This window comes from Carcharodon carcharias, chromosome 9 (assembly GCF_017639515.1).
Source record: "Carcharodon carcharias isolate sCarCar2 chromosome 9, sCarCar2.pri, whole genome shotgun sequence".
Classification (NCBI taxonomy): domain Eukaryota; kingdom Metazoa; phylum Chordata; class Chondrichthyes; order Lamniformes; family Lamnidae; genus Carcharodon; species Carcharodon carcharias.
The window spans coordinates 125,906,478-125,934,414 of NC_054475.1; the positions used below are offsets into that span (position 1 = coordinate 125,906,478).

Consider the following 27,937-nt stretch of genomic DNA (forward strand, 5'->3'; position numbering starts at 1 on the left):
TCATAAATTCTCAGTCTCTAATCCACAACTCGCTTACTCTGAAGTGCAATTAGGGGGATTGAGGATCTGAAGTATTTCTTCCTTTGGACAATTATTTATTGAAACAAAAATCAAGGTCAAGTAGAGGGCAATTGTTTTGCACAATGCCACTTGTGTTTCAAGAGGAAAAAAAAATCAAGCAAACCTTGCTCTATTCACTTCCTTAGCAATGGTACATGGTGGCAGCAATTTGGCTGTAAAACCCCAATAAAACAAGAGCCCCCCACAAATGCTGGAAATCTGAAATAAAAACATTAAATGTTGGAAGAGCACGTAAGTCAGTCACCATCTTAAAAAGGAAAAGAGGGTTAAATTTTAGGTGTGGCCCCTTCTTCAAACTTCAATTATGGTTATTGCAGGAAGACTGTTTTGACAAACAAAAAGGAAGTTCTGTCTTTAGTTTTGTATAGTTTCACTCCAGGTAATGCAGTCCTAACAGCAGCTCACAAATGGGCATCAAACTCTCCACCAACCAGCTCCAGATTAATTGTGGCACTTCAGATAGTGATCCATGATAATGACAAGATTGGCCATCAGTGTGTACTCAACCCGAATGGAACCTAATTGACATACTAAATTGATAAATTGATAAACAATAAAGTAGTAAACAAGTACCAGAATTTCTAAGAGAAGCTATTTTTTTAAAAAAACTCAAGGCTAGTTTTGAAGGTGAGGTTTAGCCACCATGGGAAGTTGACTACCTTCAACATGGTATGTATGTGCAAGAGTTGAACACCATGCCACAATGACGGGAAGCTGTGACTGAGTGAGACCTAGTTACAACTTCACCAGCTAACCACAGACATATTGAGCTGTTTCAATGTCTTTTTTTAAATACATGATAAGACCCTGATCAAAAAAGGCTGAGTCCCCTGACGTCTGATACTGTAAGTTGACCACTTCTCTGGAAATTTCTATATGAATTGCACTGCAGACCTGTTGCATGGAATTTTATACTGGGGGGGAGGCGGGCTTGGCAAAGTCCGCTTCAAAGAAGGACTTTCTTGAAAGGAAGGCATTAAAAATGCAGGCGTTTGATGAGCTGTAGTTCCTTCAAGATAATGAGAACTACTAACCAGCCAGATACTCATCAGGCATTCAAAACCCCTTGTGGAGGACGAAATAACCCCATTTCCTATTGATTTCTATCTTTAAAAGTGTCAAAAGTTTCGGAGATGAAAAAATGAGATTACTTGCCTGCAACAATGACTGCAAGGCATGCTAATCAACTTCCTTTCTGGGAATATACAGACAGGAGTTTTAAAAACTGGTTCTACACATCACAGCCATCTGAAAACACTGCTGGAAGACAGATCTCTCTCTCTTCAACAAAGTGCAGGCCTGAACTAGGTTAACTTCAGAATTCTACAGAAAATTAACCAACTTCAAACAGCCACAACGCTCAACAACCTACACCTCAAAGACAAAGGACTAAATTGTATATTCTTTTAACTTTTTATTGGATGCCAACTTTCTTACTTTTGATATCTGCGTGTGTGCATCATCAAGTCTTTATTATTTTTTCTTGGGTTCAGTAGCTAATAAACTTACCCTTTGAAGCAAAAAAACCTGGTTTGATTGGCTCCTTGGCCTGAATCTTACCCTCAGGGTGCGTCCAAAGTCGGTGCAGCCGGAAGTGGACATAAAACCCGCTCCTGGCTAGGATCACGCTGTGAATGCGATCTTAACAGCTAATTAACAGCCAGCCAGCGTGCAACGCGCCCAGAGAAAGGAGGAAGGCGGGTGCCAACGTCACCGCAGGTGTTGGTGAGCACTTCATTGAGTTCTCTACAGACAGACAGCTGCCTCAGGGGACTGCAGACCTCCAAGTAATAAAATAAAGCACAGAACTGCTGCAAAGAATGCCTGTGCAACACAATCAAGCACCTGAAAGCATACCTCATTAAAAAAAAGTCCTCAAATATTTCTTTTTATTTTAAATCCTAACAGATTTCATCCTGCCCTTGGATGAGGTTTCAAGAAAAATGTAAAGCCGCCTGGCCAACTGGTCACGAAAAATTGCTTTCAACTGGGCCATTGATGGGCTTAATTGCCCACTTAATTGTTGGTGGGCGCTCTTCCAGCTTTTCTGTGGGCGCCCGCCAAGCGAAATATCGCGCTAGTGCACTATGATGTCGGGATGCTCCTTGACATCATCTCACACGATCTTACGCCGTCTGGATCGAGTGCGCGCGCCCACGGGACATAAAATTCCAACCCTTATTGACAAATAAATACATTTTGTTTGGAAAAGGCATTTATGGGGAGAAGACATTTTAAAACCTTTGTTGCGACCAATCATGGGGCTGAATAGGAGAGCCAGTTCTCTCCTCCTCACCTGGTAATAACAACCATCACTGAAAGATTAACGGATATCCCTTCAAGATAGTTAAGTTCCAATTGTACAGGTGCCAAGAAATGCTCATTTTCAGCCTTCTGAAATTGGAGTTATGGTGGTCTTACAAATGCTATCAGAAAAGCTAGTTTTTCGTATCCTCTTTTCAGTCTTGGGATAAGCTGTTCTTGAACAAATCGGGGTTCCTACTTTTAGAACTCTTGTTTCAAACACTTCGACATTAAGCCTGGAGGAAGGCCAAAATGTTGGCCAGAATCAAACTCTTTAGAGGTTCCAATTTAGCCATGACTGTTACAATTTTAGCAGTCACCATTACAATAAAGTTAAGATATTTACAGAAAAAAGATATTTACAGAAAACATGAAGATCCCTCATAGGTGGCAAAACATGAAGCAAAAAAAAACAGGAATTCTAAATTACATTTAAATCATTGCACAGGAAGTAAAGATGAAGATATACACATAGGTAAGACATAGAAGACCAAAACACAAAAAACAATATAAAAATTTTCTAATTTTATTTTATAAATCCAACTTTAATTTTCATTCGAAGGAATGAAATTTCACATTTGTGAAATTCATTTTTCAGAGAGGTTGCTCAGCGGTAATTAGGCTTACTACACTGTTAAAAACTCAAAATTACACCTGACTGAACAAGGCTTAAACACTCCCATTGGTCTCCAGTGTGAGCATAGTGGATAATAAGAATCAGAGTAATTAAAAGACAGGAGGCCATTCGACCATTGAGTTGATGTCAGCTCTCTGAAGATTAATCCAATCAATCCCATTCTCCATTCTATCCCCATAGCCCTGCAACTGCCCATCCAATTTCCTTTTAAAGTCACCGATATTCTCCAATTCCAGCACCCTCGTAAGCAGCGAGTTTCAGGTCACTACCGCTTGCTGCCTAAAAGGTTCTTCCCCACAACCCCCAAACGTCCCAAGTCCGCAGTGCAGACTCCATCTGCAAAGACTGCAACAGCACCATCCTGTGGAGGAGCAGAGTATCAGCAACAGCAACTATTGGATTTCTGCCATCAACTCCGCCCATGCGGGCACAAAAAGTTGTCAGTTTTACCCAGTAAAAAGGATGAGTGCAAATAGCCTCACTGTTATCAGTAGAGCAAAATCTGGGCCAGATTCTGTATAAATACCTCTGCACAATTCACCAATGTGACACATGAATTCAAGAAAATTGGCACATTATGAATAACTGCAATGATGTCCCTAGAGATATTTAGTTCACCTGGCTTGCAGGCAATTTCATAAGCATCAAGGGATTATAAAGAGACACTTATGTGAATTGTACCAGTCAGGCAGCAAATGTCAAGGACTTTCTTTCACAGATGGACAGCAACAATTGTAATCAACGCTGAAGTTGTGCAGGACCCTCATAACTGGACGAGAATATACAATATAAAAGTGAAAGCAATTTTGAAATGTCTCATCTTTATTGTAGTTTTCCATTTGTTTAGGGCCAAGATTCCAATTCGGTCCAATTACACAAGTTGGTTGATTTTGAAAATATGACTAGAATATGGGACAAGTAGTATTGCAGTCTCACCATGCAAATGACATCATTAGCTATCTTCAACTTCACAAACCACAGAAAACTGAAGAAATCAAAATGTTATTGTTGTGAACATGATGATGAAGCACATCAACACGATACAATACTATTTTCATTTGTGTCTTTAGAAATTACTTGAAAAAACTGCAGGATCTTCTACCTTAGCGTGGTTAATACGCTAAATGTTATCATTTTCTAGATTTCACTGTAATCTCAACAACAAAAGGTGAAACATTGTCAAATATATTTCTTGGATAATATTTATCCAATTACTAAAATGCAGAAATTCAAGTGCTGTCTAGCAATTTCAGAAACAGTGGAAAACCAAATAAAGGACATTTGTTAAGGAGCAATATTAAGGCTGTTGGACAATTTTATACAATCCAGAAGTGATGTGCAATATGACATTTTAATGACAATATATAAATTGACATCAAAATAAAACTTTATCTAAAAGTACTGTATTTCTTGAAAATGAAAGTAAATAAATAAAATACAAAGTTTAATTAACCATTGTCTCAGAACAAGATCACAGAAAAGCAAAATAGCTCTGAATGTGGCCACCAGTGACTGACCTCCTTACTTCTCTGATCCCATTGCCACCTTGATTAGAATTATTTTGCCCTTTTCAAAATTGCAATGATAAGATTCAACTTTCATGATGTAAACCTGTCTGTGTTTAATGAGATGAATTAGCCTCTGTAACCTTTTTGTAGTTGATAAAATCTTATCATTCCATCTTCCAGTGAACCTAATCCTTCGTCTTGATTTGGTAGCGTGATCGCCCAATACTCAAAGTAAAAAAAAAAGGAAAAGCAAAAACTCTTAAGTTAGTGCAACCTCCAGGAGTTTGCTGCCATTCAAGTCAATTGAAAAAGTCAGATATTGTTGATTCATACATATTTCATAAGTCTGTTGAGGTAAGTTTTTTCATGACTCTGCGTTGGGCTAAACTTGAAGCTGCAACTGGCTCCAACACTGGACGAAGGGTTTTGTGGTTGAGGGCAGAATATGTAGCAGCCATGGCACCCTAAGGATAAGGACAGATCTTTATTAGGAAACACAACACTGAAGTATCATCTTCTTTATTTTAGACCATCAAAATTAAAGTTTTTATTCCTGCACAATTTTGGAAATAGACATTTATGAGGATAAACTGGGGCTGAAAAAAAGGGTTCTTCACTCTGATGGATCATTAATTGATCACTGGCAGTTTAATTGCTTACCAGAGTTACATTACACTCTTGGCTGTTATCGATTTCCATAATTACAAGGAAAACATGTTACTTCAACATATTACAGACAAAAACATTTTAGGGAAATTCGTTTGTTTTTTTTCTGTCCTTGAAATTTTTCCCCCAATAACTCCTGAATATGCCGCTTCTGTGGTGGGGTATAGTACCACTGGAGTCAGCTGCCCCCCAAAGTCCCTCCATCTCGTCTGCCCATGTGACTTCTGCTCGCTATCACCTGTGTAACACGACAACACATGAACAAGCAGATTTACAGTGAATACTTGTGGATCTCAGCCGCTTTTGTAATCATTTCACTTAAGTCATCGCTGGACTGAACAATTTTGGACATATTTAGTGCACTTTATTGATATTTTTGAAAAATGTATTACAGCAAAATGCAGCTTTTGATAATTAGTAATAGAAAAAGTCATTAAATTTAATAAATTCCTGTTGCATTTAACTAATTCAATTCAACTTTTGGAAACTGTATTGGAAGCAAAATTTTCTACGGGGAAAACAACAGCTAAGAGTACTTTTAGAACTCTCATGTAAAACATACATGAGCTATGCAAGTTTTCATGGCCAGTTTAAACACAACAGGCAAAGTATCATTTCATCATGTGATAATACCTACTTTTACCAGATGAGGTGCATCCTGTCGATTTAGTTGGAAATGTGGTAGCTGATCCCGGCAAGTTATCCAGGGATGCTTAAGTACCTGTTCTGCTGTGAATCTTTGATGGGGATCAACATGAAGCATATTGGACAATAAATCCTAGAATTGAAGGAAAGTATTAAATAATGAAAAAACACTCTTCAAAGATAATTGCACAATTGGATACTTTGATATTGATATAAAGTATTTAAAGAATAATTGCAGATTAATTGATGGACATGGCTACTGCATTGAGTTAAAGACTTACTTTTTAACTCAGGAACATTAGTTTAAACCTGGTTCAAGCTGAGTATATGAGAGTCTCTGGCAAAACTAAGAGGAGAATAATATGGGAGAGAAAAGCAGAATGTTCTCAGTTTAAACAATTGCCCTATAGTACCTCACTCACTACTGAACTATTTCTTATATTGATTATATCCAGATCAACATCTCAACTGTCTACCAGTAGCCTGTACCTATACAGAATTAAGCTGCATAAAAAAAATCCTCCTGTCACCTCTGGTTCTTTTACCAATCACCTTAAATTTGTGTCCTCTGGCCACTGAAAGCAGTTTCTCCTTATTTAGTCTATCAAAACAATTCATAGTTTTGAGCATTTGTATCAAAATCTCAAACATCTGCCCCAAGGAGAACAACCCCAGTTTCTCCACATACCTGTAGCTCCTCATCCCTGATACACTCCAGTAAACCTCTCTGCAACCTCTCGAAGGTCTTTTCATCCCTCCTAGTGATGCCTTTAACTGAAAGCAACACTCCAGCTGTGTCCTAACCAGTGCTGTAAGAAAGTTTAGCACAATTTTCTTGTTTTTGTACTCTACATCTATATTTTAAAGCTAAGGATCTTGTGTGCTTCCTTAATGGCTTTCTCAACTTGTCCTGCCACCTTCAAAGGTTTTTTTTACAGACACCCCCAAGTCCCTGTGCTCTTGCACCCCTTTCAAAATTGTACCATTTAATTTATATTATTTCTCCTCATTCTTGCTACCAAAATGTATCTCTCACTTTTTACGATTGAATTCTATTTGCCAGACCACCCATAACAGAGCTCATGCAAGCAGTGTTCTGGTGTGAGCAAAGCCCTGATATAGTAGTCTTCAGTTCGGAAGTTAACATTGAGAATTTCAGGGAGAATGGGGGAAGATTTTTACCCACTGTCTGACAATTCCAGACTGAATAAGTCCTTTAGCCTGAACATAATGGCCCATTCAACATCATGAGCGAAGTTCCCCCGCTTTTAACCTAGGTCTCATTGACTTGTGCCAACACCAAAAAATTCCAATAGTTCCACATTAATCAAACCCAGAACCAACACAAAAGGAAGTAGTCCAATTGCTGAAGCACGGTGTGAATTTTGCTGTTGAGCTGAACTGTACAAGTCTCAAGGCTGCGTAATGGTGCTTCTAGGTGCAAAGAAGAAAAGTATTTCTCTCTCAATACTAATACTCACCTTGCCTAATCCTAGATGACAACTCAACTCACTTAAGTGATAACCTAATCAAAACTCACTCAAGGAGAAATGCAGTTTCTGGGAAATGCTTTTTTCACCAGTCAATTAACCCATCAACGTCACTGGATTACACTTTCTTACCTTTATTTTCAAAATGTTATGCTTGCAAGCAATTTTTTGGTAACTTAAACAATACGCAATTGTCTGGCATTATAAGTATGTTTTACCTTAGCTGCATCTGAGACTGTATCCCAGTTGCCTCCGCTCAGTGAGAATTTGCCACTTCCTATTCGTAATAAAATTTCTTCTGCAGTATCATTTGGTCCATTGGCAAAAGGAGTATAACTAGTGCATGAGAAAAAAATCAGTGATTTAACAAAAACTCATATGCCTATGCCTTCTAATTTTCTTCGCTTTCTTGTGACAGCACTGAATATGGTTCTATGGATGCCAGTTGCCCTCTAATACCTTTCATCAGTGGCCATGCTTCACACATAAGCCTAATGTAGCCTATGTGTGGCATCAGTGCCGAACCTGACCTCATTTCACTTGACGCCCTCAACATGTGCTTGATCAGCAATAGGAAGCTTGGCCAATTATTTCTTCCCAATCTAGGGCCAACTACAGCACTCCGAATGCCACTGCAGCTTGTAGAATGGAGGCAAATTGTGCTCATCTGTGTGGCTCATTTGTACATCATGCCCCAGCCATTAAGAGAAGCAAAGTCATTTATTTTTCTACAATAATTGCCCAATACAGGTTGAAGTCAGTAAAGCTGGAACATCAATCAAGAGCACCAGTAAAGCCCATCTGCGTTTCATTGGGGTTTTGGGCAAGAGAGGGTGTCAGGAAACGAAGTACTTTATGGCTATATTGATAATGTATTTTCAACAATATAAAGACAGCTGCAAAGTAACTTTGAGTACTCTCCATCCTTCTAAAAGGCACCTTCACTTGCTGCAATCTGCCCCAGATTTGATAGCATTTATTATCAACAGGGGACTTGCACACCAGCTGTGTTTAAGAGTGAGCAGTGCTAAGATGTTCGATCCTATACGCTCAGTTGTACAATTTGTAAAATTTGAAATAATTGCTGTTTCACACAAATAAAACTTCCTCACTGGTTATGTTTGATGATAAAATATAGTAATTAATATTGAATGGGTGTAAATGTCCATAATTCAGTTTAAAGAGATGTAAAGCCAGAAACTGGTAGCCTTTCTTCCAAAGCATTTACTAAGTTCAACTTAATTCACTAGACAAAACTGACATAACAGATACAATTAAGCTGGAAATTATGTTAATAGCAAACAAAGATTTAATGCACTTAAACAGCATCCGTTTATTATTCCAGTTTAGATGTTACCCCATTTAAAATAAACAAATCCATTTAATCATTTTAAATGGATAAGCCCGCTCTTAAATAGTAAATATAGAAACATCATGCAAGCATGTAAACTATCTGTTCATTAATATCAGCAACAGTAATTTCTAATCTATTTATACCCACACGTCCCTACAAGATTACCTGAGCCAAACCTAAAAGGTTCATGCACTGGCCAATACACTGACCAGGATGAATTTACATTCACCAAGAGTAATGAAAGGATAATTCACTGAAATAACAGGCTCCTCTTATTAAAGCAATGATTAAAAAATCAACCAAGGATGCAAAGGCAGTGGAAAAAATTCAACTTTTGGAAAAAGTAACACTGCACCATAGCTGTTCATCTGATAACACTAATTTTATAGCGAGCGAGGAAAAATTTCAGCGAGCAATGAATGGGGCTAAACTAGGACTGTAGTATACTCAAATACCCTTAGAGATCCAAACTCCTAAAATGCTTTCAGTTGTATTTTAGCTTGGATTTTGTCATCATTTTACAGATTAGAAAAGCTCACTAAACAGTTTAGGTTTGCTGGGAGTTTTGCTGTTTAATGAAGACTCAAAACCTGAGCAGGAGCATGGACTTTAAGTTACATAAGGTTGAGTAGGCATTTTGGGTGTAGTGGGAAGGGAGGATGCAACTAACAAGTGAAATGCTTGTGGAGACAGAAGACAAGTATGGAATTCCATTCAGCATCGAGGAACCTGGCACTGGCCACAACATAGGGAAGATCACTAATTATCATCTCTTATCACATCTGATTATGTATTGCAGGAGAAAGTATGACAAGCTATTCTGGTCTGGAACTTCCTGGGCAGCTAAAGCGAGGTGCAAAGATTTCAGGCAAGGAAAAATTGGGATAAAAAGGAAAAATGTATTTGGAGATTTTACTGGGAGTCCTCACCAAAAACATTCTATACCAGAACAAAATAAGAGGCAATTAAACAATATGCGCAAAGGGCAAAACTGCATACTTCCAGGAGCCCATTTAAACGTAGTAATTTAAGCAGTAATTTTGTCTTCATACTTGGAACTTTCATTTTCACTTCCCTTTCTGCATCATTACAGAGCAGTGGTCCAACATTGTTATACATTAACAATCTAGGTACCAGAAACACGACGGTCTGCAGCAATTCAAGGCGGCGGCTCACCACCACCTTCTTAAGGGCACTTAGAGATGGCCAACAAATGCTGGCCTTGCCATCAACACTCATATGTCATGAGGAATTAAGTTCAAGAAACATCAGGTTTGACTTCACATTTTTGTTTAACAATCAGAAGAGAATAGTATGGCTTACTCAACAGTACCCAAGATCAAGATTAAGGCAGTAATGTAAAACAAAGTAAATTAAGAGATTTAAACACTAAACTAAATAACACTTCCTAATGTAAAGACAGCTCAATGCAAAACTATTCTGAAACGTATTCAGTTTGCTAAAACTGAAATGATGTTGGAACACCAGAAATCTCTCTCAACTTAAAACACTTCATGAAACACAAAGGTTAATGCAGAAGCCTGATAACCAGATCAATTCTGCAACTTCTCAAAGATCTCATTTGATATGTTGGAGAAATACTGATCTGAGAATAATACTGAACTGACATAACCCAAGATGCAAAGGCCAAGTGATGCAACACAAATAAAACCCTGGCGCGTTTAGTTATACTTACCCAGCCAGCATAGTGTAAAGGAGCACTCCAAGGCTCCAGATGTCACAGGCAGCATCATAACCCTGTTGCATAAGAACCTGAAAAGCAACAGAAGGATGCACTTTCAATAAATTTCTGTCACAAGAGAAACAAGCCTGATTACAAAAATATTTTTGCCTGATCTGTTATATGTTTCCTTTTTTGAAAAAACCTTGATCATATAGCATCAGGTTTGTTTTCAAAGCAGCTGAAGAGTCTTCAACTTTGTTTATATCTTTTAATTTCTCATTATATCTCCTTTTATCTCAGGTGAATATCACTTCTGCCATTTAACCAACTCCTGTTGGCCATTCTATTCATTTCCTTGTGCGTAATCATTCTTCAATTCTACTCTTTTCTAAATGCTTCTCATTCAAAATATCTTTAAGTTCTGAGGAAGGATCTAGACGCAGAACATCATCTCTTCTTTCTTTACAGATGTAACCTGACTGCAGTGCACTCAATGTTTTTGCTTTTTCAACCCTCACCGGCCACAAAGTTTAAACCAGTCGTCTTTGAGCACATGGCCACACTTCGCTTTAGCAAATGCTGCATTATCAATATTTTTCTGGTGAGGCATTAAACCAAAGCTCTGTTTGACCATTCAGCTAGCTATGTAAAAATCCCATGACCATATTCAAAGAAGAGAAGGGGAGTTCTCCTGGTGTCCCAGCCAACATACTTTCCTCAATCAACACCAACAAACCAGATCAACTGGGCTGTAATCACACAGTTGCACGTGGAACCTTGTTAAGTGAAGGGGTCACTTTGCTCCCTACTCAATTGTGACTGCATTTTGTTGTAAAGCACTTTGGGACGTTCTGAAGATGTGATAAGTAGACATGTAAATATATTTTTTTTTTCATTCATTTGCACATTTAACAAGGTGCTGGTGCAAACAGATACTGGCAGTTTGATTTAGAGTTTTCCACAAAGGTGGTGGTATGTTAAGAAAAGCCCTTTCCAAACACACAACCTCTTAATTTCAAACAGGGCAAATGAAAAATAAAGAAACAGAAAATAGGACAGTTTTCTGGCCTTGGTTAAAAAAAAAAGATATTTAAGCTCTTAATTATGAACCCTAACTTTCTACAGTGAGTTTAAATGACATAAGTCAATCAACAAGTCTGGAAATACGCACCTCGGCCTCTGAAAGTGCTGGCCAATTTGGACATGCATGTTGTAGGTGCACTGTTAAGTTTCAAGGAAGGTTTGGTCCAATATATTTCAATTACATGGGTTGGGGGCTAAATATTGGTCAGAGCACTGGGAGAATTCCCCTCGTCATCTTCAACTACTGACAATGGGATCTCTTATATCCACTTGAGAAAGCAGACAGATACTCGGGATAACACATCATCTGAGAAACAGCAATTCCAATAGTGTAGTCCCGCCTTCAATACTACTCTGAAGTATCATCTTAGCTTCTACGCTGAACAAGCTGCTGGAGTGGGACATCAACTCAAAAATTTCTACCTGAAAAGCAAGAGTCTTACCACTAAGAAAGTGTAGGTTGGCTACATCGCCAAGGCTCAGGCAGCGCATGGTCCATATGCAGTAGCTTGGGGATGGAGTAATATAATCTCAGTTACATTTTGCTATAAGCTAGTTTTCATGCAGGGCAGCCCAAGTAAACTGCAGTTCAGGGGAAATCCGTAGACCATTCAGCACCTGAGCTACTTGATTATTTTAACTCTTGCTAGATTATTTTGTTCTAATCTTACACTTTCTTGACTTCCATTTGGCGCTGTTAGGTCATATGGCAGTTCCACTCTTTAGAATAGTAAGTAAAAGGTTATGACAACTGATTATAAACTTATCTTAGATTTCAGGTGAGGGGACTGGCAGCTCTCAACAGTTTATTAATAAAATATTAGTTTAATACAGGTGGTAAAGAGGGATGTTGGCATACCTCAGGAGCCACAAAGTTGGCTGTGTAACACGGGGTCATAAGCAGGCCATTTTCACCACGCAGCTGTTTAGCAAAGCCAAAGTCACATATCCGGATAGATTCAGGATCACCAGATTCATCCATATACAAAATATTACTTGGCTTTAAGTCCCTATGCACAACCTTTATACCAAAAATAACAGATTATTCAAACATTCAATGGGACATTGAAAGATAGTTTCTATCATAGGAACATTATGAAAAGTTACAGCAAGTCTTACAGAAAGATCCCTCTTGATGAAATTCTGCAGTCTGAACAGGAAATACTTTGCATTTGTTACAGGTTAACATCTTTCTAAGTCTGGGCGCGACTGTGGTTCCAAAAAAATGAACACCAACAAATACATTTTGTCACTAAAACTTTTTCTGCAGAAAAAGGTCACTCATCCATTGGCTAAATATGGAGCTTAAAACAAATTAAATAAATTCACATTGTTGAAATCTTCCACCTTGAAATGAATAAATATGCACATGATCCAAACTAGCACACTTCTCAGAACACAGGAGTGACATATGGTCCAAATTCAGCTTACTTAATATGAAATAGATAAATATATAATGCACTAGCTTTAGATTGTTGAGCGCTAAGGGAATCTAGGAATAAGGCAAGAAAGCAGAGTTGAAACTGTTACAAAAGCAAAAAACTGAGGATGCTAGAAATCCAAAACAAAAACAAAAATATCTGGAAAAACTCAGCAGGTCTGGCAGCATCTGTGGAGAGGAACACGGTTAACGTTTCGAGTCCAAATGACCCTTCAACAGAACTAAGTAAAAATAGAAGAGAGGTGAAATATAAGCTGGTTGGGGGGTGGAGAACAAGTAGAACTGGATAGAGGGAAAGTGATAGGTGGAGATAACCAAAAGATGTCACAGGCAAAAGGACAAAGAGGTGTTGGAGGTGGTGATATTATCTAAGGAATGTGCTAATTAAGGGTAGAAAGCAGGATAAGCAAGGTACAGATAGCTCTAGTGGGGGTGTGGTGGGGTGAAGGAATCAAAAAAGGCTAAAAGGTAGAAATAAAACAATGGATGGATATACATTTAAAAATAATGGAAATAGGTGGGAAAAGAAAAATCTATATAAATTATGGGGAAAAAAGGTGGGGGGGGGGGGGATCGGGAAGCGGGTGGGGATGGAGGAGAGAGCCCATGATCTAAAATTGTTGAACTCAATATTCAGTCCGGAAGGCTGTAAAGTACCTAGTCAGAAGATGAGGTGCTGTTCCTCCAGTTTGCATTGAGCTTCACTGGAACAATGCAGCAAGCCAAGGATGGACATGTGGGCATGAGAGCAGAGTGGAGTGTTGAAATGGCAAGTGACAGGGAGGTCTCGGTAACGCTTGCAGACAGACCGAAGGTGTTCTGCAAAGCGGTCACCCAGTCTGCGTTTGGACTCTCCAATGTAGAGGAAACCGCATTGGGAGCAATGAATGCAGTAGACTAAGTTGAGGGAAGTGCAAGTGAAATGCTGCTTCACTTGAAAGGAGTGTTTGGGCCCTTGGACGGTGAGGAGAGGGGAAGTAAAGGGGCAGGTGTTGCACCTTCTGCGGTTGCATGAGAAGGTGCCGTGGGAGGGGGTTGAGGTGTAGGGTTTGATGGAGGAGTGTACCAGGGTGTCATGGAGGGAATGATCCCTGTGGAATGCCCCGGGGGGGGGGGGGGGAGGGAATATGTGCTTGGTGGTGGCATCATGCTGGAGTTGGCGGAAATGACGGAAGATGATCCTTTGAATGTGGAGGCTGGTGGGGTGATAAGTGAGGACAAGGGGGACCCTATCATGTTTCTGGGAGGGAGAAGGAGGTGTGAGGGCGGATGCGCGGGAGATGGACCGGACACAGTTGAGGTCCCTGTCAACTACTGTGGGTGGAAAACCTCGGTTAAGGAAGAAGAAAGACATGTCAGAGGAACTGTTTTTGAAAGTGGCATTATCAGAACAGATGCGACGGAGGCAAAGGAACTGAGAGATTGGGATGGAGTGCTTACAGGAAGCAGGGTGTGAGGAGCTGTAGTCGAGGTAGCTATGGGAGTCGGTAGGCTTGTAATGGATATTGGTGGACAGTCTATCACCAGAAATTGAGACAAAGAGGTCAAGGAAGGGAAGGGAAGTGTCAGAGATGGACCATGCGAAAATGATGAAGGGGCGGAAATTGGAAACAAAAATAATAAATTTTTCCAAGACAAGACGAGAGCATGAAGCAGCACTGAAGTAATCATCGATGTACCGGAGAAAGAGTTGTGGAAGGGGGCCGGAGTAGGACTGGAACAAGGAATGTTCCACGTACCCCATAAAGAGACAGGCATAGCTGGGGCCCATGTGGGTACCCATAGCCACACCTTTTATTTGGAGGAAGTGAGAGGAGTTTAAGGAGAAATTGTTCAGTCTGAGAACAAGTTCAGCCAGACGGAGGAGAGTAGTGGTGGATGGGGATTGTTCGGGCCAAGGAAGAAGTGGAGAGCCATCAGACCATCCCGGTGGGGGATGAAGGTGTAAAGGAATTGGACGTCCATGGTGAAGAGGAGGCGGCTGGGGCCAGGGAACTGGAAATTGTTGATATGATGTAGGGTGTCAGAGGAATCACGGATGTAGGTGGGAAGGGACTGGACAAGGGGAGAGAGAATGGAGTCAAGGTAGCAAGAAATTAGTTCCATGGGGCAGGAACAGGCTGACACGATCGGTCTGCCAGGATAGTCCTGTTTGTGGATTTTGGGTAGGAGGTAGAAGCGGGCCGTCTGAGGTGGAGAGACTATCAGATTGGAAGCTGTGGAAGGAAGATCTCCAGAGGAGATGAGGTCAGTAACAGTCCTGGAAACAATGGCTTGATGTTCAGTGGTGGGGTCATGGTCCAGGGAGAGGTAGGAGGAGGTGTCTGCGAATTGATGCTCAACCTCTGCGGGGTAAAGGTCAGTGCGCCAGACAACAATCCACCCACGGTGATTGACAGGGCCCTCAACCATGTCCGGTCCATCTCCTGCGCATCCGCCCTCACACCATCTTCTCCCTCCCAGAAACATGATAGGGTCCCCCTGGTCCTCACTTATCACCTCACCAACCTCCGCCATTTCCGCCAACTCCAGCATGATGCCACCACTAAACACATCTTCCTTTCACTCCCCCTGGCAGCATTCCACAGGGATCGTTCCCTCCATGACACCCTGGTCCACTCCTCCATCAACCCCTACACCTCAACCCCCTCCCACGACACCTTCCCATGCAACCGCAGAAGGTACAACACCTGCCCCTTTACTTCCCCTCTCCTCACCATCCAAGGGCCCAAACACTCCTTTCAAGTGAAGCAGCATTTCACTTGCACTTCCCTCAACTTAGTCTACTGCATTTGTTGCTCCCAGTGCAGTTTCCTCTACATTGGAGAGACCAAACGCAGACTGGGTGACCGCTTTGCAGAACACCTTCGGTCTGTCCGCAAGCATTACCCAGATCTCCCTGTCGCTTGCCATTTCAACACTCCACTCTGCTCTCATGCCCACATGTCCATCCTTGGCTTGCTGCATTGTTCCAATGAAGCTCAACGCAAACTGGAGGAACAGCACCTCATCTTCCAACTAGGCACTTTACAGTCTTCCGGACTGAATATTGAGTTCAACAATTTTAGATCATGGACTCTCTCCTCCATCCCCACCCACTTCCCGATCTGCCCTTTTTTTTTCCAATAATTTATATGGATTTTTCTTTTCCCACCTATTTCCATTATTTTTAAATGTATTTCCATCCATTGTTTTATCTCTACCTTTTAGCCTTTTTTGATTCCTTCAACCCACCCCACCCCCACTAGGGCTATATGTACCTTGCTTATCCTGCTTTCTACCCTTAATTAACATATTCCTTAGATAATATCACCACCTCCAACACCTCTGTGTCCTTTTGTCTGTGACATCTTTTGGTTATCTCCACCTATCACTGCCCTCTATCCAGTTCTACTTGTCCCACCCCCCCCTTAAAACAGCTTATATTTCACCTCTCTTCTATTTTTACTTAGTTCTGTTGAAGGGTCATTTGGACTCGAAACGTTAACTGTGTTCCCCTCCGCAGATGCTGCCAGACCTGCTGAGTTTTTCCAGGTATTTTTGTTTCTGAGTTGAAACTTTTGTTCAGCCACTGAACGGCACAGCAGGCTCAAGGGGTGGCCTATCCCCAACCTACTTATTTCACTTTCCTTCTAAAAGTCATTGTGTGCAATATGAAAAAAAATTTGGATAGCTTCCTTTAAAGGCTCACCACTACCTCCAAGGACAAATAGAGGTGAGCAACAAATGCAGGCCTTGCACTTAAAGAATTAACAAAAAAGCATGGCGCTGTATTCAAGTTGTTCAAGACAAAGAATGAGTAAATATTTTATTGGCATGTATAAATGTGCATTTTTAACAGTGAAACAAAAACTTAAAACACAAGAATGCTGCACATGTAGGCTAAGGCTCTAAGGAATTATGATCTGCTACAGGCTTATTGACTTACCCCTTGGCAGTGAAGATATTCTACTGTTTTTGTTATTGTGAATAGCACAGCACTGGCTTCTCGTTCAGAAAAGTACTTCTGTCGAAGGAGCCTATCGAGCAGCTCACCCCCTTTCAATAGTTCGCTGACAAGGTAAACATATCGGCCATCATCATACACCTGTGCATGCAAAACAGCCAACATCGAATTACATCTTAATTTCTCATTTAGGATCCTTCCTAAATAAACTTTAAATTTAAACAAATATATTTGCAGCCCTATTTACACAAAATATAGCAATCCCACTATAGTTTAAACTCAAATTCGACAGGCTAACACAGAGTTGATGATACTTTTTGGGAAAAACTAGGTGTCCATTTTTAAAATTAATCAAAAGCAGCCAAAATTAATTACATACAGGTACAAACATTTATGCACTTGCACATACAGACATTTACACATAAACAATTCATTTGCACAAACAATCATGAGCATAGATTTATAGTTACAAACATTCAAGTCCAGCACCCCTGCCCCCACCCCAGAGTCCAATGGCCTGCACCCCTCCCCACCCCCAGGTTCCTGCTGCCTGCCTCGCTCACAGAATCCAGTGGGCTGCCCTACCATCCCCCAACCTCCCCAAAGTCCAGACTCCATTGCTTTTGAATACCATTTCTCGTCACATTTCTGTTCAACATTTGGACAATATAGCACAAGGATTGCTTTAGGGTTTGCACATTTCTTTATAGTATGCCAATGACCAAGTGATGTTATTGTCTTGCCGGGGGGGGGTGCCGCGCAGGGCAGAGGGCGGTGGTGGTGGGGAATACTTAATTCGAGGAGACAAAGTTACTGGAAGATATATCCCAAATTTTACCAGTTACAATTCTCCAAGAGGAATTACCTTTTGTCATGGACACTTTAATCACAGAAAATGGCTCATCTTCATGGACTAAGAGCATACTGCAAGAATCTGTGTTTTATAAGATATTGTCCATTAAAGGATTAATGCAGCACTGATTGCTATTCCTGGAAAAAGCATCCTTTTAGAACAAAAGATGATTAAGCAGTTTAAATATGCTGGAAAGCTCTCGACCCTGGTGGGCTGCGTACAAAGGGGGTCACATGGCAGTTTATGGCTCTGGCCATGACAAAAGGCAATTCCTCTTGAAAAATTGTAACTGGAAAACTGTTTTTAAAAGTTGGTTTTGCTTTGAGAAGAAAAAGGACTAACTGCTTATGAAAGGAAGACAGCAGCCTTTTTGCAGTCCAGAGCCAGCCCACAGTCAGAAATGAATATAAGCTGCTTCTAAATTTCTCCATGCTGGAAAAGAGTACCTCCAAGTGCTCCTCAAGTCCATCTGAAAAGCAGTGCAAGAGTAATGGACTATTTGGCAGATCAGCGCTGAAAGACCAACTGTATACCCCGGATGCCACTTCAAGCACTCCACCATCTCTGCTTTTCCCTCGAAGCATTGACTTAACATTTAGCAGAGTTCCCCTATTTTTACGGTGGATTGGGAGGGAGTTTGGTGAGGGGGCAGGAGGCTGGGTGAGTAAGCAGGAGTGGGTGATTGCATGAAGGAGCGGAAGGGGGTGGGAGGGAAGGGTGCATTATTTTCCATACTGGATGTGAATAAGCTTTGTCGTTTATTGAAAGAGGCCTGGTTCAGGTCTCTTTCACTCTGGGTAACAATAGTCAAAGTAAACGATTAGCCATTTTGGTCAATGAATCAAACTTTTAAACTAATGGTGCGACTGGTGGAATAATGGGGTTAGATCAACTGCTCATTTCTCCCATCCCGGTTGTTAAGGGCTAGGCATCATGCGGCGAGCAACCCACCTCCTGACTCCCCAAAGCCTGTCCACCATCTACAAGGCACAGGAGTGTGATGGAATACTCCCCACTTGCCTGGATGAGTGCAGTTCCCACAACAGTCAAGAAGCTGGACACCATCCAGGACAAAGCAGCCCGTTTGATTGGCACATCCACAAACATTCACTCCCTCCACCACCGACATACATAACAGCAGTGTGTACCATCTACAAGATGCACTGCAGGAATTCACCAAGGCTCCTTAGACAGCACCTTCCAAACCCAAGACCACTACCATCTTGAAGGACAAGGGCAACAGACACATGGGAACACCACCACCTGGAAGTTCCCCTCCAAGTCACTCACCAACCTGACTTGGAAATATATCGCTGTTCCTTCACTGTCACTTGGTCAAAATCCTGGAACTCACTCACTAGCAGCACTGTGGGTGTACCTACACCACATGGACTGCAGTGGTTCAAGAAGGCAGTTCACCACCACCTTCTCAAGGGCAATTAGGGATGGGCAATAAATGCTGACCCAACCAGCGAAGCCCACATCCCATGAATAAAAAAAAAACATGGATTGAGGGCGCGCCCAGGATTTGAAAGATGGACAATGGGTGATTGGACATGGATTAATAATGACTGGTTTAAAAAAAAGGATAAAATGAAGGAGACCAGGTTTCTTACATATTAGTAAACCAAAACGGCTTTGGAAGTTGCAAAGACTTTTCTAGAGATGGAAGACTTAACCCTGACTGGTTTGCATAAAGTAACCGAGACTAAGCTAATGGGACTGGCTGATAAGTTGCAGTTGGAATTAACCCTTGGGGTGAGGAAAGGGGACACAGTTGAGCTAATAGTGTAACATTTGAAATTGGGAGGGATACAGGGAGACCATATTCTCCACGGGGTGAGTCAATTGAGTTAGCTCAGATTCAGTTGCAAATGAAGAAGCTTGAGCATAAAAAGGAATTGAAAATACTTGAATTAGAGGCAAAAGAAAAAGAGAAAGACATGGGAAAGCTTGAAAATGAAGAAAAATTGGAAATGCATAAAATTGGCCTCCAGAGAGAGAAAGTTAGCAAGGGGGGGAAAGGGAGAAAGATAAAGAAAGTGAGGCAAAGGAGAGAGAGGGAATGCCAGCTTAAAAGGCTGTAATTTTAAATATAAGGTTTCAGATGCTAGGGAAGGCTCTGACGGCAAAAAAAAACTCCTCCAGCCCAAATTTGTACAAGCCCTCCCAAAGTTTGAGGAAAGGGACAAAGAGGCATTCTTTATTTTGTTTTCGAAGGTAGCTAAGCAAGTGAGGTGGCCTAGAGAGATCTGGACATTGCTCCTACAGAGTAGTTGGCAAGTAGAACTCATGAGGTTTATGCACCACTGTCAAAAGAGGCTTCTGTGCATAATGATGTAGTAAAAAAGGCTCCCTGAGGCATACGGGCAGAAATTTCAAAGAGTAAGGAAGCAGCCTGAGTAGACCTATACTGAATTTGAGAGGGTAAAGCAAAGTAATTTTGACCACTTGTTGTGGGCATTAAAGATAAAGATAACGTTTTAAGCTTTTAGGGAAATAATTCTCCTGGAAGAGTTTAAAAATTCATTTCCTCCAGTAGTTAGAACCCATGTTGAAGACCAGAGGGTTAAAACAGCTAGACAGGCAACGGAGATGGCTGATGATTATGAGCTGGTCCATAAATCCAAACTCTTTGTCCATCACCTTAACAAACCCGAGAAGGATAAAAGATGGGAAGGTGAAAGGAAGGCAAGTAGCCAGGGAAGAGAAGGGGTAGTTGGGAATACATTGGAAACTTCTCTCAGATCAGAAAAGAAGGTGCTGAGGATGGAAGTGATATTCGAAAGCTTATGTGCTTCCTTTGTAGCAAACTTGGACACGTTCGTGCAGATTGCTGGAAGTTGCGTGAGGAATCATACATATTGGGGTATGTGTGGGCAATTCAGGAAAAGGAGCCCTGATTGAAAATACAACAGATCAAGTTATAGCATTAACTGTAGCTGCGAAACTGAATGTTAACACTGCTGAGAGTTCAGGAGAGGTGAATGAGATACATGAGAGTTAAAGAATTTTTGTCCAGCAGAAAAGTAACCCCTTATCCCTCAAATGAGACAGCTAAACCTATAATCGTATTAAGAGATACAGGAGCCACTCGAACACTTTTGCTGGGGAAATGTATAAGTTTCCCCCAGAAAGAGCTTTTAAAGTTTTAATAAATGGTATTGGCAAAGAGTATATACCCGTACCTTGTACCAGGTGCACTCAGAGTGTGACTTAATGTCTGGGACAGTGACAAGTAGGGGTTGTTCAGAAGCTATCCATAGAAGGAATTAACTTACTCTTGGGAGACAATTTAGCTGGAGCGAAGGTAGGAGCTTCGCCCATAATTACAGAAAGCATAACTGAGATGAAAGAGATGAAATATTTACAGGAAAAGATTCCAGAAATTTTTCCTCCTTCTTGTGTAATGACCCATCATTGGAAATCAAAGTAATACCACAGGCAGATGTTTGGTTATCTGAAACATTCTTTAAAGGCTTAGATAATCCAAAAGAGATGTTTAATAAATCTTCTCTAGTTGAGGCTCAACAAGCTGATCCAAAGTTAACTAAGATAGCACAATCAGCCCAAACTGAAACTGAAGGTGAGGGAGTTCCAGAACATTTTATATTAAAAATGGGATACTAATGAGAAAGTAGAGGCCTCCTCACAGACCAACAGATGAAGAGTAGAGAGTTCTTCATCAGATAGTTGTACTGCCCAAATATCATTACGGATAGCACATGAAATTCCTATGGCAGGATATGTAGGGATACGGAAAACCGACAATTTTACTGGTCAGGTCATCACAAGGACGTGGTGCAGTTTTGTAAAACGTGACAAACATGCCAGATGGTGGGAAAACCACAACATACAAAGGTGCCTGCACCTTTAATTCCCATGACAGTTTTTGGGAAACCATTGAGTGGGGTGCTGGCAGACTATGTGGGACCATTGCTGAGAATGAAAGTGGGATGCCATTGTATCCTTGCTATTGTGGATGTGACAGCTCAATTTCGAGAAGTCATCACTTTAAGAACGATTATAGCTAAAGCAGTGGTAGAGAAGTTAACCCAATTTTTTACTCGATATGGATTACCAATGGAGATACAGTCGGAACAAGGTTTCAATCTTATGTCTAAAATTTTTCAAAACATAATGAGTAGTTTGAGTATAAAACAGTTCAAGCCCAAAGCATATCATTCACAGGCACAGGAAGCCTTAGAGACATACCACCAAATTGCAAAACAATGCTTAAAGCATATTGTCATGAACATCCCCATGATTGGGGCAAAGAACTGGACTTTCTTTTATTTGCTACCCGAGATTCACCAAATGCATCTACTGGCCTTTTTAGCTACTTAGCCCTTTTTTGAATTAATTTATGGACATGAGCTGAGGTCCTCTGAAATTACTCAAAGAAAAGCTTTTAGGAGAGAGGGATGAATCCCCTGTTAGCTTGTGGCTATGTTCCAGAAACAGCTCACGGGAGCCTGAAAATTGGCTCAAGAAGTTTCACAAACAAAGGTGAAAGAATGGGCAGATAAGCAAGCTATGACCCGAACACTGCAACCAGGGGTGAAGTGTTAGCGTTTTAGCCTTTACAGGGGAAATCTCAGTGGTCCATACAAGGTAGTTAGGACAATTGGTAAAGTAAATTATTTGTAGGGCACACCAGATGGTAGGAAGAAGAATCGGCTGTTTCATGTCAATATGTTGAAACAATACCACCGTAAAGAGGAGGGTAAGGAGAAGATCTAGTGAGGTTTCTTACAGAATTTAAAGGAATCTATATGGACAAATCAGAATGTACAACCTTAGCCATACATTATGTGGATGTAGGAGAATCCCCTCCTATAAAACAGCATCCTTATCTCTTAAGGCCAGAGAGGCAGGCTCAGGTGAAGGCAGAGATCCAGTACATGTTGGAAGGTCACTTTATTGAATCCAACCAAAGCAGCTTGAGTTCCCCTGTTGTGTTAGTGCGTAAGCCAGATGGTACAACCAGATTGTGTACAGACTACAGAAAGGTCAATGCAGTAACAAAAGCAGATTCCTACCCAATTCCTCACTTGGAAGACTGTATTGGCAGAGTTGGCTGTGCCATGTTTCTTACCAAAAAAGGTCTGTTAAAGGGATATTAGCAAATTCCTTTAACACCCAAAGCAAAAAAAATCAGTCTTCGTCATGCCAGTCTTTTCCAATGCTGAGTGATGCCAGTCGAGCTAAAAAAACAACGCAGCGACTTTTCAGAGGCTAATGAAGCAAGTGGTAGCTGGTGTTCCTAATTGCGTGGTTAATCTTGATCTACTGATATATAGTGACATTTGGAAATCCCACTTACAACACTTAGATGGCACCTTCCAAACCCATGAAGGATAAGGGCAGCAGACACATGGAAACACCATCACCTGGAAGTCCCCCTCCAAGCCACTAATGACCCTGACTTTGAAATATACTGCCACTCCTTCATTGTCGCTAGATCAAAATCCTGGAACTCTCTCCCTAACAGCACTGTGGGTGTGCTTACACCACATAGGCTGCAGTGGTTCAAGAAGGCAGTTCACCATCACCTTCTCAAGGGCAATTAGGGGCGGGCAATGAATGCTGGCCTAGACAGCGACTCCCACATCCCATGAACAAATAAAAAAAAGCTGATTTGGTAATAAACCTTGCAAAAGTAAATTCAAGTAACTTATCTAGGACATATCGTAGGGCAAGGACAAGTGTTGCCAAGAACAACAGAAGTACAGGCATTGGTGGAGCTCCCTGCTCCTAAAACTAAGCAGAAGATGATCATGAAGTTTTTGGGGATGTGTAGGTTTTACCACAACTTTGCACCAAATTTCAGTACCATAGCTGTCCATTACCGGACTTGCTACAAAAGAAAGTCAAGATAGTGTGGGCAGGGCAATGCCAAGTATCTTTTGATCAAAATTGCTTTCAGCCTTTCAATGAATCAGTGTTGACTGTTCCAAATTTCACAAAACCCTTCAAAGCAGCATTCGATGCGAATGACCTGGGGGTAGGTGCGGTCCTATTACAAGATAGTGAATTGGGCATAGAAAAGGTCAGTGGGATACTTTTCCAAAAAGCTGAATCAACACGAAAAAAGATACTCTGCAGTGGAAAAGGAAACCCTGTGCTGTTAGCTCAAACATATTAACGTGCATGTCTGCCAAGGATACAGGGAAACACTGGTATATACTGATCCCAACCAGTTAGCCTTTGTGGAAAAATTTAAAAACCGAATGCCAGACTATTTCAGTGGAGTTTATTATTACAGCCTTATCACTTAAAGACTGTCCACATTGCGGGGAAAAACAATGTAATTGCTGATGCTTTGTCTATGTCATGAAGCTATTAATGTATGTAACATTTTGGAAAATATTTTTCTTTTAAAATATAGGTTTAGTCTGCAGGTATGTCTTAATTGGATTAAAGCCAGCTAGATAAGTACTAGTTTTGATATGTAAGAGAGATAGGGTGCATTTACATTTTTTGAATAGAGCATTCAAGAAGTGGGGCGAAAACTTGACGCCTTTCTAACAGCTACCAAGCAATATATTTATATTATTAATAAAATTGGTATAGTGAATGGGGTTTCATTGTTAAAATGTAAAGTTCAAAGAGACTACTGAGACAATGAGAATGTGAATTCAGTCAGTGGTGGTAGGTATAACTTTAGTTTTCAGGTGTGCAGGCAGAATCAATGTAAGATCGAAAGGCAGCTGCAAGCCTCCAACTGGCTCCACAGTGAAAAGAACCTCATTTTGAATTCGTAAGGTGAAAATGCTTTGCCTGGTGTTTGGTTAAGTCTATGGGTTGCTGTAGCCTTAATGGAGATTAATTTGGGAATTTGTTAAAAGTTATGATAGTAGTAATTTGTAGCCATGTGTCCATATATTTTAACCTGTATAGATTAATAAAATGTTTCATTTAGTTAATGTAAAACCTTGAGAACTAGTGGTCTGATTCCTGCATTCAGAGTCGCATCTCAAATATAACACTTAAAATTATTGGTTATGACAGTTGTTTAAAGTTTTCCTCTGGGATTTTTAAAATAACTCCACTTTACCAACTGCATCAGTTATAACAGCCTTAAATTTGCGAAAGGCCAAAATGAGAGAGAATAATTGTAATAGGCTTTACATAAAAAGTGAACGAATGATGTGTGGGTGTGTTTTAGTATTTTTGTTTATGTTTTATTACACTTTGTCATGAAATGCATATGAATATGGCATTTCCTTTCTCCAAGGCAGGAAGTATCGTGAACACTTTAATCACAGATAATGGTTCATCTTCAAGTACAAAGAACATTCTATAAGAATTTGTTTTTTAAAATGCACTGTCCCTTAAAGGGTTAATGCAGGACTCTGACTGCTATTCCTGAAAAAAACATCCTTTTACAAGAAAAGGTAATTAAGCAGTTTTAAAAAAGCTGGAAACCTCTTGACCCTGGCAGACTGTGTACAAAACGGGTCACATGGTAATTTATAACTCTGAAATAAACCATGTCTGGAAAAAAGTGTGTTTAAAAGTCGGTTTTGTTTTTGCTTTGAGAAGAAAAAGGACCAACTGCTTATGAAAGGAAGACAGCAGCCTTTTTGCACTCCTGAGCCTGTCCATAGCTGTTCCACAGTTGCTATTCGCTGGATTGGAGAATCTGCAAATGTTCCTCCAGTCTGCCTCAGAAGCAGTGCAAGTGTCATCAACTGTTTCGCAGATCAGCACTGAGAGAACAATCATGTAATTTTGACGCCATTTCAAGGACTTCATCTTTTCTTTTCCCTTGAACCACTGACTTTTAACCTTAGGCAGAGTTCCTCTATTGTTATTGGTTTTTTTTTGGGGTGTGTGTGTGTGTGTATGCGTGTGTGTGTAAGGCAGACTTAGGGTCTTTTGAAAGAGCAAGTACACTTTCATATTCCATATTTGTGTTGATTACCTTTGTCTTTCTATTTGACTAATAGACTAATAAGTTTGCTGTTTATAGGAAGAAGCCTGGTTAAAGTCTCTTTCATTCTGGGTAACGGTAGTGAAGGTAAATGATTGGTCATTTAGGTGAGTGACTCAAACTTTTAAACTAATGGTGCGACCTGTGGAGTAGTGGGGTTAGATCAACTATGCACTCCTCCCATCCTGGTCGTAACATTATCGACCTGTGCAGGCTTGTGAAAGCTGAATTGTTTTGCTACTATTCAAAGCAATCCAAAAGTAACGGTATAACTCCAGTTTCAGGCCAGGGTCAAAATGTAGAGTGTAAAAGTAGTTGGGGAGTGGTGGGGTGTAGGAACAAGGTATCATGTTGCATTAATACTATTTTGTTTATGACTCCCACACAAAGTACAACAAAGCCTCAATTAAACAAGATCAGGGTGGTATGAGTTTATGCAAAGATTAAACCTTTAGGGAATGACACTGCTCCAACATGCTGTCAATACATTTGCAGCAACCATTCAGGACGGGACCTCTGGATGCAAATATGAAAACAGACAATATGTGGATTTGCATTGGATCAACATAAACAAGGTACTACAGCTATTAGAGGTTTGTATCAACTACCTAAACTGTCCATTTGAGTCACTTTCGTTACTACAAACTCTTCAATGTTATTTTAACTGGCAATGTCAGTATGTATTGCCCATCCCTATCTGCCCTTACTGGGTGGTGGGTCTCTCCTTGAGCTGTTGCAGTCCTTGTAGCGAAGTTGCCCCCACAATGGTGTTAAGTAGGTAGGTCGCGATTCCAAGATAGTGACCCAGCAATGATGGAACAGCAATGCTTATTCAAGTCAAGATGATGTGTGACTTGAAGGAGAACTTGGTGGGGGGAAGTGGGGAGGTGAGAGAGGGAGGGCATGGTGGTAATGATGTTTTGACTGTGCATTATTGAAGAAGTTTGATCATGAAGTGTCAAAGGTATATTTTGACGTTGACAGTTCGCCATACCAAAGGCTTTCCTCTGAGGAGCCCTCAGGAAGTAACACTTTGCCAGCAAGTGCCATTCTGAAACACAGTTTAAAGGAATACACCACCATTTTGCAGCATATATATTTTGTTGGTGAACAACATAAGTAACAGGCCAGTAAGGCGACTGATACAGTATAATTCAGAAACTCAATTAAACAAATAGAAGCCCGATTGCCTTGAATTCTTCAAACCCTGTTTAATAGATAAAAGAAATGTAAAATAAACACCTAGAAACACTTAGCAGAATTAGCCTTCAAAAATGTTGCATTTTATAAGAGCAATTAGAATTAAACAATGAGCTTACATCTTTCAAAGTAATGATGTTTGGATGCTGTCCATAGCGCATTAGTATCTCAATCTCCTCTGAAGGATCTCGTTTGCTCTTATCAATTATCTGTAAATTTAAAACAATTTAATTATCAAAGACAAGCTGATGGATATTTCAGTTAATCATAAAACCAATCCCCAACAACTGAAGTTTCTGTTCACTCGTGCAATCTAGCATGCTTACTGACCTCATGTGTTTGTTCTGGATAACTCCAGAACACCAAGCCACAAAACAACTCGTATATTTAATGCATTTATATCAAAAAAATTACAGAGCACTTCACAACAGCATACTGAGCTACAGAAGGAGAAAATCTGAGGGATGACCAGAAGCATACTCAAAAAGGTGGATAATAAGGAGGATCTCAAAAGGAGCAGAGAGAGGAGAGGATCCAGTTGTGATCCATGACGGGATCAACATACGAAGAGTAGGCAAGAGGTCCTCTTCCTACCAGGAACTAAATTAAAGAGGAGGAATTCAAGGATTATAAATCTCAGGATTATTACCAGAGTCACCAAACTGGTATAGGGATAAACAGATTAGGGAGGTGAACACATGGCTGAAGTAATATTGTGGGAAAGAGAGGTTCCAGTTCATGGGACACTGGCACCAGTACTAGGACAGGAAGAAACTGTAACATTGAGTCAGGCAACACCTGGATCGGGTTTGGACCAGGGCCCTATGATAAAAGTAAACTGGACAGTCATAAGGGCTGTTACAATTCTCTCTCTCAAACTGAAGTTCTTTTTACAAAATGTAAGGACCTGGCATGATCTGGTCATCTGGATGCTAAGCTGGTTGTTTTTTTAAAAAAAAAGGTCGTAAGTTCACCTTGGAACTATAAACAAGCAGGCCTCATCCAAAAAAATCGCCTGACGTATACAGTAGTTGAGGAGTTATTGTTTGTTTGTGTTGAGCTGCAAAGAACTTCAATTAATGAAGCTGGGAGACAAAAGGGCAATC

At 40.6% G+C, this 27,937-nt stretch overlaps 1 protein-coding gene across 5 annotated transcripts in view; it reads right to left on the bottom strand.

The window, feature by feature from the left end:
• Nucleotides 1-3,826: 3,826 nt before the first annotated feature.
• LOC121282113 (ribosomal protein S6 kinase alpha-6) overlaps nt 3,827-27,937 on the bottom strand; it is a 168,430-nt gene continuing 144,319 nt past the window's right edge. For 4 of the 5 annotated variants that reach the window (XM_041195595.1, XM_041195594.1, XM_041195598.1 and 1 more), the window contains 7 exons: nt 26,951-27,040; nt 16,822-16,980; nt 12,312-12,473; nt 10,382-10,458; nt 7,550-7,667; nt 5,834-5,974; nt 3,827-4,994 (listed from right to left, as the gene is read on the bottom strand). In XM_041195595.1, the coding sequence (XP_041051529.1) occupies nt 4,869-4,994; nt 5,834-5,974; nt 7,550-7,667; nt 10,382-10,458; nt 12,312-12,473; nt 16,822-16,980; nt 26,951-27,040 (873 nt within the window). In that variant the 3' untranslated portion in view covers nt 3,827-4,868. The remainder of the gene's footprint in view (nt 4,995-5,833; nt 5,975-7,549; nt 7,668-10,381; nt 10,459-12,311; nt 12,474-16,821; nt 16,981-26,950; nt 27,041-27,937) is intronic. The other variant, XM_041195596.1, reaches the window with a different exon arrangement.